The 14360-nt window shown below is 39.6% G+C and overlaps 1 protein-coding gene across 1 annotated transcript in view; it reads right to left on the bottom strand.

Moving 5' to 3' along the window:
* ZNF385D (zinc finger protein 385D) overlaps positions 1-11106 on the bottom strand; it is a gene marked incomplete at both ends in the record, with an annotated part of 422577 nt that extends 411471 nt beyond the window's left edge. The window contains one exon of the mRNA XM_080364337.1: positions 11004-11106. Coding sequence (XP_080220463.1) covers positions 11004-11106 — 103 coding nt within the window. The remainder of the gene's footprint in view (positions 1-11003) is intronic.
* Between the last annotated feature and the right edge of the window lie 3254 nt (positions 11107-14360).

Raw genomic sequence — 14360 nt, 5'->3', positions numbered from 1 at the left:
GCTAGCAGATATAGTCCTTAATTTTTCCTTGCATTAGAAAAATCATAAATTGCTTAAATTAACTGAATTAGTTTCTAAATCATGTGTTGCCTCTAACTTTGACACCTGAAGTATTACTGGGATTGTAAGGTCCAAGGAAAACCATTGAACAAAGATTTTTGAATCAGACATGTACTGATAGAAATGCTTATCCATCTACTTGCTAAAAGCAAAACCTGCAAAGAGCAATGGGACAAAGATAAAATGAAATATCAGACTTTAAAAAACAACAACAACAAATTACCCAGTTGGGGACAACACAAGCAAGAGTAGAATTTCAAAACTGAGACTTTAATGGCCACAGAACTCAATGAAAGATTGTATTAAAATATTATTAAGCAAAGAAAGTGTCTCTCCAAACAACCTTTTATCATGAGTGCCTTGAGAGTGCCCACGGCCCAATGTACCCTATTACAGGTTTGCAGAAGTTTTAATAAATTAATTATACTAAATAGCTGAATTTATTAGGATATGTGTGACAATCGCTGTTAATAGCAAAAATTATGAAGTGCTTCCTTGGAAAGAAAAGCAGTACTCTTCTATACCAGGAAAACATTACCAGCAATTGAGGCTGCATTGAATGATGATTTCTTACTCATGAATATTGTTGGAAAACAATGAAATTCACCAGCAGGCTTGTACACAAGAAGATACCAGGATATAAAGATGAAATGGAGCTGTAGTTTCTTCAGCAGATTCCTCAAGCTATACATGGGGGACACCTGGAGAAACTCACCCACCCTGCTGGTGGGGTGGCATGAGGAGCCTCAGAGCAGGCCACCATGCTGCTATCCCAAAGCTGGGAGCTCAGATCCTTCAAGACCATCAGGATTACAGATGCCTTGCCAAAGAAGCAAGAGACAGACCCCAGAAAGTTTGTGAAAGGCTCCTGATGTTCACAAGCATGTTCAGTGAACGTCAGGCCTGTGGCTGCAATTTGGCCACCGAGAAAGAAAGAGAAAGAGAAAGAGAGAGAGAAATAGAGAGAGAAAGAGAGAGAGAAAGAGAGAAAGAAAGAGAGAGAGAAAGAGAGAGAGAGAGAGAGAAAGAAAGAAAGAAAGAAAGAAAGAAAGAAAGCAAGCAAGCAAGCAAGCAAACAAGCAGAAAAGCATTCTCTTTGAGATTCTTTCCATAATGACCAGAGACCTCTATGCTATAACTTCACTGGAACATTTCCGTTACTCAAGTTGCCAAGTTCCTTCCTGTCATACAAAATCTTACCTGCACTTCTGATTTATGCAACAGATAGTTGCAGGGCCAGGTACCTGGCATACTCTTCTGCATTTCTCAGAAAGCTGCCATGTTTCTAAGTGCTCTCTGATAAGGCCCTGGAAGCCTAACCTGTTTCCCTGAAAATAAGACCTACCCTTTAAATAAGCCCTGGCATGATTTTTCAGGATTTTTGAGGATGCTCAAAATATAAGCCCTACTCCAAAAATAAGCCCTAGTTACAGTTCATTTAAAAAGTCAATTTAAATAGTGTCCACGCAGCTATAAATGTAAAAAAGTAAGCATCTTTTGGAGCAAAAATTAATATAAGACCCTCTCTTATTTTGGGGGAAACAGGGCAGGAGTAGTCATCATTCTTTCTATTCAGAGAGCTACTCATACGAGCAAATTATTAGCTTGTCATAATATATTTTCTGGAATATCTTAGAATAAGGCAGTTTGCACTGTGTTTTGCAAGTGATGCTACAGATCATCAGTGGAATCAGTTTAGCACCACTCACTCTTGGCCTGATATCTAGGAAGACATGGCCATTATCTAGAAATCCCACTCTTCCAAAGTTTTCAAGCTCAATTTTTAATTTTGACTTGTGAAAAAGTAACCGGTTGCCAGATTTTGTCCATTCTCCTTCCTTGGATATTTTCAAGACTGGAGTGAAGAAAGCCCTGAGCAACCTGATCTGATCTCACAGTTGACACTGAGCAGGAGACTAGACTAGAGATCGTCCTTAGGATTCTTTCAACCTGAATTATCCTACGCATTCCTCAGGTTTAGACTAGATATGCTAAATATAATCAGAACTTAGTGAATCTAAACATTTTTATTTGAACAAAAAACAATACATATACTACTGTCATACCATACCAATAGAGAATTTTGGAACTTCCTTCTTTTTACAGTGAGAAAGTAATAAAATAGAGTTTCCATTTGCAGAATACAAAAGCCATTGGCTAAAACTGTCCACCTGCCATCAAACTGGCATTATGATGCTACAGGAATAAAATATGGGAAAAGAAGCTAGCCACGATCCAGGATGCATCTTCACATTGACCCTTCCTGCAATGAAACAAGTGCTCAAGGCTATTAAGAACTCTGAAAAACTGTCAGGTGTCACTTACTCATCACTTCCGTGAGATCGTTTGTCTGCTTCAGTCACTTCAGTCCCTGGAACACGTGGCAAAACAGAAGAATTCAAGAAGTCTAGAAAATAAGCTCAATGATTGATACGGTACATACAGACAGCAACTACGTCCCACAAAATCAAGTAATTCCACGATAAGAATCTCCCTTCAGTCAATACATTTTGTGCAAGATGATCCTTTTCCCACCTTTACATTTGTAATATAGTAATACAGTAAAATAATTGAACTGGGACTAGCTTCTCAGCCTGGACATTAAGAAAACAAAGACTACACACAACACAACAACAACAAAAACTGCTCCTATTCTGATCAGACCATTCCCACCTTGCAGCGAAAAATAACAAGACGTCCTCCTGTTGCACAATGAATAAAACCAGTGATCAGTTCTTTTTTGCTTCGTTAGAACTTGCCTTGGTAGACCAAAGGCTTGAAGCAATTTAGGCTGCACCCAGCTGTACCATTAACAAAAACAACTGACCATCCCTCAGGCTACTTCACTGTTAACTGAAATCAATACCTGGACCAGAAGCAGGCTGCTATAGAGAATCTGCAAAGCCCAACGTCATCCAGACTCGAAAAGACCGTGTTTCCCTAAAGCATTTCTCCAGTTTTTAAATGGATTTGAAGACCTGAATATCTCTTGGAATTCCAAATAGCTAGACAGCCAAAAATTCACAGCCCTAGCTTACATAAAAATTGAAGAATGTGTTCCCATCCCCTCTAACTCAGGTTTGAACATTATAAGCCATATATCATTGATGCTGATATGTCATTATCGGGATGTCTTATTTTTAAAAATGATGCAGAATCCTGGAGACGTTCTGCCCAGGACAGAAAACAGTAACTCATCTGCTTTGTGGTCCTGGCTGATGTGAATGCATCGCAAGGGTGCCTCGGGCCTTCTGCATACAGCTTTCTCATTACAGAACCTCCTCTCACCTCCTAAAAAATTTTAATCACTCCCACTTCTTGTCTAGCAGCGATCATGACCTCCCACATAAAGCCACAGTGACTATCAGCCAAAAAGGGTGAGGACACCTGGTTACACTACGCAAATTTACTCAATCCAGCTTCTGGAGAAAGAGTATCTCTTCTCAACCTCCCATTCCTCCCCCTCATTACAAATGCCAGCAGTTCAGACAGCTCCACAGTTTCAGAGCTTCAGAATGAAAAGTATCTAACAAAATACTGGAATGGTTTGTATAGCAATGCTCAATGCAGTCACTGACAATAACAAGCCTTTTTTCTCCTTTCTTTCCACAGGCTCTTGGGTTTGTTATCACAAACTAAGAGTTCTACTTTAATCTGCCTTCAGGAGAAGGTTCTACTCGCTAATTAGTGCTTGAGCACAAGTCTTATGAGGAGCAGTTCAGAGAACTGGGGCTGTTTAGCTTGGAGAAAAGGAGGCTGAGGGGAGACCTTATTGCTGTCTACAACTACCTGAAAGTAGTGTGTTGGTTTCTTCTCCCAAGTAGCAAGTGATGGGACAAGAGGAAATGGCCTCAAGTTGCACAAGGGAAGGTTCACATTAGATATCAGGAAAAAATTCTTCATGGAAAGGGTTGTGAAGCACTGGAAAAGGCTGCCCAGGGAAGTGGTTGAGTCACCATCTCTGGAGGTGTTTAAAAGACATATAGACGAGGTTCTTAAGGACACGGCTTAGTGCTAGAGTTAAGCTATGGTTGGACTCTATGATCATGAGGGTCTCTTCCAACTGGAATGTTTCTATGATTATAATTCCTACTCCTCATTTCTACTTTTCGATACTTCGCATAGTAATGTGGCATCAACAACTCGTAATGAAAATTGGTCATAGATGGCACACAAAGATATTTTTAGACCTCACAGTGCACAAAACAAGACCACAAAGCCATATCAAAAATAACACATATGTTTTACACAACACTTTGGTTTTATTTGTTTAGCAGATCCTTAAGTATTTATGTTCCAAATGCAACAAAGTTACTTTTTTCATGGAAATGAAGAAAATCACTTCCATGATACCACAACAAAGTAGGTTAAGGCTACATGCTATTAATTGAGTCAAGGTACAGCCAGTGCAATACCTTTTTAACAAAAAGACATTTATTTGCAAAACACTCTGCTCAAATAGCAATCTGAGTGCTATCTGCAAGCCCACTCACATGGCAAGAGGTGTGAATTTGCGTTTGCTGGCACAGTCTTCCTGCCACATGTCACTTGTCTGGTCTATTAACATTATTAAATTAATCAAAGAATGCAGCTATATTTTCGTTTCACTTTTTATTTAATGCTTCAATGTTTTAATCAGTACTAATTTAAAATCCACCAACAAAACAGAGTGTATCAAAATGAACCTACAACAACAACATTTCTGGTTTAACTGTTAAACATAGGTGTTGGAGCGATAAAGGACTCAGCACACAATTCGATTCAACGTGAATCACGCTAAAGCCATTTATTACAGAAACAAGCCTCCTTATATATGCAACTATATTCTAATCACGTGTCCATGCTCCAAGCATGGATTTGCTAAATGAGTATCATGGGCTGTCCATGTGCTGGAGTCTCATTGATGATATGTCCAATGATTCACGCCACGCCAGGACCCCACTGACTGAGGAACACCCCTCTTTCTCAAAGCAGATTCTGTTCTCAGCTTCTCGAAGTGGCCTTGAGATTCCTTTGAGCCTGACTAATTTAGCAACAAATCTTTATCTATCAAGACCCCTCCACACATAGGTGAATTTCAAATCTGCTATGATTTTGTATGAATGGAAACACTACAGCCTCCACTAGATTTCATATGCACAGAGACAGAATACAAAAATGCTACCCTACAGTTTTATGAGAAAGAGAGGTTGAATCCTGAGAGGATAAAGAAATTCCAGGGTTTGTGATGGCTTATCCTTCTGTTTCTCAGAACAGCACTGGGTAAAGTCCAGCCCAAATACATATGGGAAAGCAGTCAGAGCTGCCACGGTTCCAATCAGTTATTATGGCGACTTGATGAAACAAATTCAGAGCATAAACAGACATTCCAACTTTAGGTAATGGACAAGATGATTCATTGTTTCAACATGGCATGGCCAAATGGAAAGACAGAGATGCTAAACTGAATACTAAGACTGGAAACTTCCAGATGTGAGTATAAAATGCCCCTGAGCCATGGTTACTCAAAACATAAAATACTTCAGAAGGTAAAATGCGATAGTTTCTATAGTTCTGTCAGAGTAATCATTTCACCCAGCTTCACAATTTAAAAAAAAAACAAGAGCCACATGATCAGGAAAGTGACTTTTTCTCCCCCCTTTTTAAAGCATACCTTGCATTTCCCAGCAAAGTGATTTGTGGCCTCTCTCTGATTAAAACTCTCCAAATCTTTGTTAAAAAAAGGGTTAGAAAAATGAATCTGGTTATGGAATGGAGGGGAAGTATTTGGTTTCTTTACTACATTTCTGTGCCAAAATTAGATTTCAATGAATATCCTAAAACTGTATTTGGAGTCTACTTCTAAGATCTAGATAGTGAGTTTGTCATTCTATTGTAAATTCAAATTTAGAATAATTTATGGATTTGTAGCTCTGATTACTTGCTTCTAATTGTGCAAGTTATAGTGCCAGGTTTTATCAGTATCATAAATAACCTCTTCCATGAATTAGGTGGAGAAAAGCACATCAAGTTGCCATGTAACAGGTACCTGCTGGTTTTATCATGCACATATCTGGCCATGAAGAGTATTACCTTTCTTACAGTAACACCGTTGTGTACAGCTTTAAAAAAATTTAAAAAAATAAAATAAAATAAAAAAACCCACACCCACAAAAAACAGTACACAGAATGGAACTTAACTCCTAAATCACATAAGTTCTTTAAGAGGTTCTACCTGTTATGTCTATACTCTGATTAAGATAAGTAAAGAGGTATCAGCTGGTACTTTCATCAAGAAAAGGATAAGCAAGTTAAAATACGTTTGGTAAACCAACCCTTCTTGCTCTTCAGGTCAAACCCTTTATTCATCCATTTGTTTTGAAAGCTATGCCTTCACAGCAATGTCTGTATTACATATAGCAAACATACACTCACTGAGCAGTGAGACCCCAAAAAGTGGCTAAGGCATCTAAGTGCTAGTAGATCTATGTAGAAATAACACAAATGTTCACACTCTCTGCACATATAGGCTAGAAAAATACATTAAGATTTAAAGTCTACCTACAGAGTATTCCAGGTGATCACAGATAAGGTTCACTTGCTTCAAGAAGAGAATTTCTATTCTTTTATGTTAAACAGATTTATACATATATAAAGAAATACATATATACAAAAATGTCTACTTGAATTTCAGACATATACTTTTATAAATACTACAGTAAGCCATATGTAATAAGTGAGGCGTAGAGAACTATGCCTCCAGCAAAACACAAGATTTGGTTATGACTACCTCAATATGACCGATAACATTATTTCCCAGGAGACCAAGAAGGAAAACAAGGTATAAGCCAACAGAAAATACTGAGGCACATTCTTGAATATTCCAAGAAGAAATGCATGAAGATAAGAACATCTGAAACTGGAAAGCTCAAGCACTTAATTTCCCTACCATCAACCATGAACTTAGTCCAGGCCAAGCCAGTAGCAACCAGAAGTCATCAGCATACATGCATATATCTAAGTTTATATGAGACGAAACAACAGACAGGTTTGTAGGTTTTTTCCTTCCTCCATGTCCTTCCATCAGTTTAACACAACTAGCAGAGTCCACTTCTCTGGAGCGAAGTAAGGACTTCAATCCTTACTGCACTACAACCTTTCAGTTACCGTCAGAAGGAATAAACTCCGAACAGAAATGAAGACAACAGCTTTTGTCTTATTCTGTGACATCACCAGACAGGTGAAGGCTAAAATAAGTCAGTGGGTCCAGGTGAGAAAGAGGTCTGTGTCACTACAGCTCACATTTATTTATCTAGCCTACTTGGCCATGATCCAACATATTGGCACAATATCAACTGATTTAGTTGTGCTGGCTGCAGCATAGAGGACTTCCACTCCCCCACCTAAATTTGTGACATCTTGTGAGCAGTCTAAAAAAAAAAATCATATAATTTAATAAGTAATCATTTTCTGTCTAAAGTATCACCTATGTGTACACACACTTCCACACGTACGTCCAGCACTATTTACTTATGCTATTTTCCCCTGGTAACTGTATTAATACTAAGGATGCAGAACTACATTTTTACTACAAAACATTCACATAGCTTTTAAAAAAAAGGATGTAAAATATCACTTTCTCTCCAGAAGTTATTTTTGGCAGTGTCAAGGAACTCAAAACATCTTTCTGTTTCACAGCTTTTAGTCACAAACTTTCCGTATCTACTTCTCAAAGGAGATATTTTCAAACAAGTATTTTAATGTTTTCTTAAGTAGTGCAGTAAAATACTGCTTCGTTTACATTGTGGTTTCTACTACGCTACTCCCTAACATCTTCTGCTTACAGAATATATGTAAAAGAATTCTGACTAGAGCCATCCATCCAGGTTTTCAAGCTCTTAGGTGATTTTACAGGTAAGGTGCCAATACTAACCCAACACTTAATCATTTAAAAACAGGCTTTTTACAAGACCATTAATATTCATCATCTAAAGAGGATCTTGAACTTTTCACTGGAGTCTTGGCATAGAGTTTGTTTGCTGTCTAGACCACAATGGGTGGAAATGCTAGTCCTACTTTACATTGTTTTCTGGCATATGGAACTTCACAAAGTGTAATACAAGAACTTCTGCACATGAGATCATAGGAAAAAAAATCATATTTGTGTTTTAGAATATTTGAAAAGGATAGAAAAGTCACAATAATTACTGATATAAAAGGTGAGACGAACATCAAAGCTGGCAAATACTTGTAACTTGACTCAATTAAACAGCAGGTTTGCTCAGGTGTTCACAATTCACTATGCATCCTGCCAGTTTAGACTCATAAGTGATACCAAATAAAAGTATCTTAATGAAAACATACACAGAAATATTGTGATTGGTCTTCAGCTGATGTCAATCATAGCAGTGCCACTGAGATCCATGGAGCTGTGCCACTTTTTACCAACCCAGGTTGGTGGCCCATTGAAATGGCTTTGCACCAAAAAGAGAATAGGAAAGAACAACATTACTTCCCAAAATTGAAAGTATTTCATACTTCTGATACCTCCCAGTTCTCTTGTGAATAGTTCTCACTTCACTTTGATAACTGTGTGCATGCATATATGAAAGAGTCAAACCTATAAATCTGTTTGCCAGTTAAAAAATTGCTGACAGCCCACATAACACAAGTTTACTTCTAGGTATATCTTATAACTTCTCTAATGCTTTAGCTTGAACATTTTAAGTAAATTTTCCATTCTTGCATGAAGTGGTCAATACTGTCTACAAAATCCAAAATTCGCTTACAGTTAATTTTACACAGACTTAGAAAACAGTGTATCTATAACACTGAAAATGTAAGAAGCATACTAAAGTAATACCACACTTCTTTTTTCTCCCCAGATATCTCCCTGTAGCACCCAATAAATTACTAGGGACACATAAATTTAGTCTAATTTTGTTTCTACCTTATATCTGAAGCTGTTAAGGGATAGTAAATGACCTGGTAAATAAGTCCAGTGCACCTTGCAAAGACAGCAGAGCAGAAAGAGTGATTATCCTTAAAGCATAGTTGAAAATTAATTGGGATGCAAACTATATGTGCTGAGGTGTAATTTAGTGTTCCATGTTGTTACAGTAATTGCTTAAATGAGAATTTAGTGTCACATGATGCTTTGCAAAACATTTATAAGAAGCAACTCTGACAGACTGAAGCACACAACATCTTTTTGTTAAGCTAAATTAGAATCAAGTTATAAAGTATCTCCCTAATTTATAGCAGAGCTACTTTTATGATATTTTAATCACGGCAGCATACTGCAGTATTATAAACTTTGCCGTAATTGCATAGCTGTATCAGTCAGAGGTTTCCAGTTTGGCTCTACAATTACAACATATGGTTTGTGGGTTCAATTCTGCCTCTTCTCAGGTCAATGACAAAATTCCCACCAACTTCACTGTATCCAGGATTTTGGTCTATGTGCCTAGCTACTGTATAAAACCAATTAATAAGATGTATATAACTTAAAGGGATCCCACCAACTCTCTTTTTCATGAGTTATTCCCCACTACCAGCATTACACTCAGAACTAACAGAATAAATATTTATAACTATTTTTAAACAGACACGTTTATTCTCTAACTAAATAACACTTCCTTTCTTGCAAAGTTACTTATTTTAGAGGTTTTTTTGATACCCGCTGACAAAACCTTCGCTCAGGCTCTTTTAGCCTGTCTCCTCTTTGCCTTATGAAAGAGGCACGAGCAAGGAAAAGAGAAAAAGAGGTGTGGCTGCAAAATCGCTCTAGCTCAGAAATATCCAAGTAATAGTTGGTGAGAGGAGCAACTTCTAGTTTTCTTTCACTTCAGACCTGCACTTGAGAGTATTAGTTTCATAGCAAGCACCTTCTTCAGAATGCCATCGCCTAAGATGCCAGGCTCCTCGTCATTCCAACACCTTTGTCATCAAGATTACTGTGTGCGTTACAGCGCTCTATATACTTGTGAAGAGTACAAATTACTCCTACAGTCAAATTATTTTCTCTGGAAAAGGCACAAAGTTATTTTGAGGACTGACATATCTGACAACAAATAAGCACAAATTAAAGCAGAACTCTAACGCAACTTCAATGGTTACTTTATCCTTGAGGGCTTAGGTCGGAGAGTTGTGCAAACACCCTTATCCAAATAGTAGGTTTAAAACCCGCAGAGAATATAGAGCTAGAGCAAATTCTAGGGAGATTTCCAGACACTGTGACCATATCTCCATAAGCAGTTGGGTTTGTTCATCAAAGCAGACAACGGTGACAGCTAAGTGCTACAGTAAAGAAATGGTACATGACAGATTTGGCTCTGAGTAACCGCATTCACTATTCAGCACACAACGGGTCACGAACCTGAACACTTGTTTCCAATAGTTCATGTGGCACCATTCCCTTCTACGTTTTCAAAGTCAGGATCTGATTTTGGAAGAACTGTTTGCCTACTGCTTAGCCTTGGAAGAGAGCATCTGTCTCCCTGAACAGTTAAAGGGGGACAAGAGCATACAGGATAAGCATTTTTAACAGTGCTTCCTTGGAATTAAGACCAGACAGATGCAAGCCAAAAAAGATTTCGAGGACTCTTCCCAGATTCACTGGCGTTTGCCAGGCTGCAAATGCTTTCTGCAATAACAATCAAAGCAGCCGCTGTCAGAGCAAGATGCCAAAATGCAGGCGAACACTATTCCTCTCCCCTAGCTTCGATATGTGATAAATAAAAGGCATGAGGCGCAGGTCGGCGGAGTTTGAGCGCAGGGAGCTCGCCTCCCGTCGCACCCGCTGAAGGGGAAAGGGAAAGAAGCTCTCACTGCCCCAAAACAGCAGAGCGGTTAAAACAAGTCACAGACAAGTTGGCCTCGGGCTTGCCCCGCACAGACCTCGGGGCTCCCCGTCCCACCTCGGTGCGCACCCCGCCGAGCCCCACCGCGGCCGCCCCCCTTACCGTGCCGCGGCTGGGGCTTGCCGCCCGGCGGCTTCTCCTTCCTGCCGCCCGCCGCGCTCCGCATCCGCCAGCTCGCCGCCCCCCTGCCCAGCGCGCCGGCCATGCCGCGGGAGGGGGCAGCGCCGCGCCGAGCCTGGCGGGGACAGCGCGGGGGCGGCAGCGGAGCGCGGGTCTCGCTGCCCGGCGGTGGCGGGCGGGAGCAGCGCGGTGCCGGCGGTCCCGCCTCCGCCCGGCCCGGTGTCAATCAGCGCGGGCGGGCAGGCAGTGCGGAGCCCCGGGCAGCGCCGCCCCGCGCCCCCCGCCTCGCTCAAACCGGAGCGGCGAACGGAGCGGCGGGGGACGGCGTTTGGACCCCTGTCCGGCCGGGTCCGTGCGCCGCCGCGGTCTGCGAGGGGACGCAGAGCGACGGCAGCCCCCCTGCTGGTACCGTGGGGAGGGAGAACATCGGAGGAGGAGGTGGTGGGCACCCGGGACCAGGCGGCTGGCACACTTGGGAAATGACAGTCCTCTGCAAAAACCTCCTCCTGCCCGCCGGCAAGTCCTCCTACAGCAACTTCCCTGAAAAACATGTGTACATTACCTCCTGCCATCAAAATCCTTGGTTCTGCACACTCCTGACTCCATAACGATGAGTAACTCAACCTGAGATTCCCACTTCCCACAAGCCCATGTGTGGTGAGATAGCAGCCTGCCTCCCTCACCTCCCTGGAGCATCCTCTGCCTCACTCAGGTCCCGAGGACTTCCCCAAAATCTCGTCCCTGCACTTGCTTTGGCATGGGGCCTCCAAAATTTTTGTAAAAGGATCATTGTAATATAAGAAACCTACTAGTAGCTGAATAATTGTTGTCTTCTTAAAATCACATTTAGTGGTTAAAAAGTTACAGGCACAGAGAGATGGAACACTAGTAATTTTCGGGCAAGAAAAAATACTTTGAAATGCAGTTGTAGTCCCAAGGCTTTGGCAGAGCAATATGTTTCTGAAGTACAAACAATGCGCATAACTTGTGTTTGTAATCTTGATATTAAACCCACCTGTGTGACAAATTATAGCAGGCACTGCAACAGCCCTGAAAAGATGTTCCACAGTTGATTTTTAATTTTTCATACATATATATATATATATATACACATATATATATGTCTCCAACACCTTCACCAGGTGTATCCGTGTTTCTATCTGGACCCTTTGAAATACAGAGAAAATGTATGCAGACTTTGCAATGATCCTTCTTTCAAAAACAAAACAAAACAAAACAAAAATACATTCTGTGCCTCTGTATTCCATCTGTTTCCTTTACTTCAAGAAGCTTGTGGAGAAAGATGATTAGGATTCATTGTTATCATAACTTTAAAACTTATTCTGTGGAGACTGACTCAGAAACAAGTTGTGCTTTCTTTATTAATTTTTGGCTTTCAGAGTCTCTCTTTGGCTTTGAAACTCAAACAACCAATGTGTAAATGAGCCATAGCCTATGATGCAACAGCACTGTTTTGTTCTCCGGTTCGGAGCTATACGCTTTTTTTCCAATGTTGCTCTCCTCCAGCAGCCTCTGCTAATCCGTTATCCATCCTAAGCCCTGAATTCCCACTCAGCGTTCTGCCTCACCTGTGAATTCTGGCTTGCAGAAGTGAGTCAGTCCAATGTTGTCGTCTGCTGAAGCTGTTGGTGTTTGAACACAATGCATCAGGGGTGGTTTTCATTAGCACTGAGAATGATTCATGTGAGCAAGGATCACTGACCTTGACCTGACGTGTACAGATACACCCCGTGGTGATGAATGTAACAGAATAAACAGTCAGATATGACTGCTTATTCCCTCTTGTAGTGTTGTTCTTGCCCAACTCTATTGCACTAGAATACAAATAATGACTCATTTTCTTACCCTCATAATACAACATTTAGAAACCTGCTATTCATCTCCACTTGAAGGAACTTTAATAAACACACTCTCAAAGTTACTGATTTAAATCACATATATTTCTATCACTTGATCCTCTTTCTGTCGTTATTGATAGAGACTACATAAGTGGAAGTGAGGTGTATCATGTCACTGCTGTTTTTTGTAGTGAATAGTCTTGTTAAATGTACTTTTATGATAGTATTTACAGAGAGGAGGAGGAAGAAAGAAAAACAAAAGAAAATAAATCTGGAAATATATGTCCTTTTGCAAAAAATACGAAACTCCTACAGCAATTAGTTGGAATGCAAATTAAGAACAAGGTATAAAATAGTTTTGTAGGGAGCAATACTTTTAAATGATATAAAATATATAGCATATAACAAGGACTTAGAGAAGAGAATGAAAAGTCTGCAATAGTTGTATGCACAATTAATATTCCGAAACAGGTTTAATAAACAGGAAAAATAAAAATTAAAAAATAATAATGACCTATATTGAACTTACATGCTTATTTGTCTTTATGCAAAGAGCTATTTTTTCAGAAAATTGCACAGCTGAAAAAATATATTTGCAACCCCTTCTTGAAAGATTAATTTTTCCATGATCAACATTTAATTACTTACTTTTTTTTTTTTTTTTTTAAGGAGTGAGAGACACAAAAATCTTCTTAAGTATTATTACACAGTATAGTACCTACGATTTAAAGGACCATCACACTTATTAATTATTTTCCAACAAAAGATGTAATGAAGAATATAAGCAGCCTCTGTTGAAAAGACGCAGATATCATAAAATGATAATACCAAAATGTTATATGATACCTCTATGTATCATAATATCGTTCCCTTAGTGTAGAATCATAAGTTGCAGGTTAATTTTTGTTTTGTTCTTATTTATGTTTGCTGCTCATTTAATGTTGAATATGTACAACTTTTTTTTACATATTGGGGCTATTTTTCCACTGGCGAAGGAGTATTTAGACGTCATATCTCTCTGTTTAATGTGTTCTTTACATAGACACATTAAACAGAGTGGTGATTTGAATACATGTTCTAAATTTTGCTTATACAGAACTGACTTATTCAGACCTTCACAAATAGGAGCATTGCTATACTTGCTTTTTTTGCTTAGGCATCTGTTGTTTTACCTAAGAATAATATGGAAGAATTTCCATCAGCACCATTTCTCAGTACTGAAATTATTATACTTGCTTTCTTTGGAAAGGGGAATACACAGCACCTTCTGAGGACATGGCCTCACTTTTGTAAGGCTTCAGCTTAGTCAATGGTAGCAATCCTGCTCTAGTCTAGAAGCTCCAAGGCAACATGCTTGTAATTTACCACTGACAAGAATTTCCTCTTCCTGACTTTTGGTACCAAAGATATCTACCTTCTACCAAGACGGCTAAATAGAGGAAAGCCAGATGGCATAGAAAAGCACTTCACAATTTGACGC

This window comes from Nesoenas mayeri (assembly GCF_963082525.1).
Source record: "Nesoenas mayeri genome assembly, chromosome: 2".
NCBI lineage: Eukaryota > Metazoa > Chordata > Aves > Columbiformes > Columbidae > Nesoenas > Nesoenas mayeri.
Note: the sequence above shows the minus strand (reverse complement) of the source record. Positions and strands in the feature narration are given on the sequence as shown.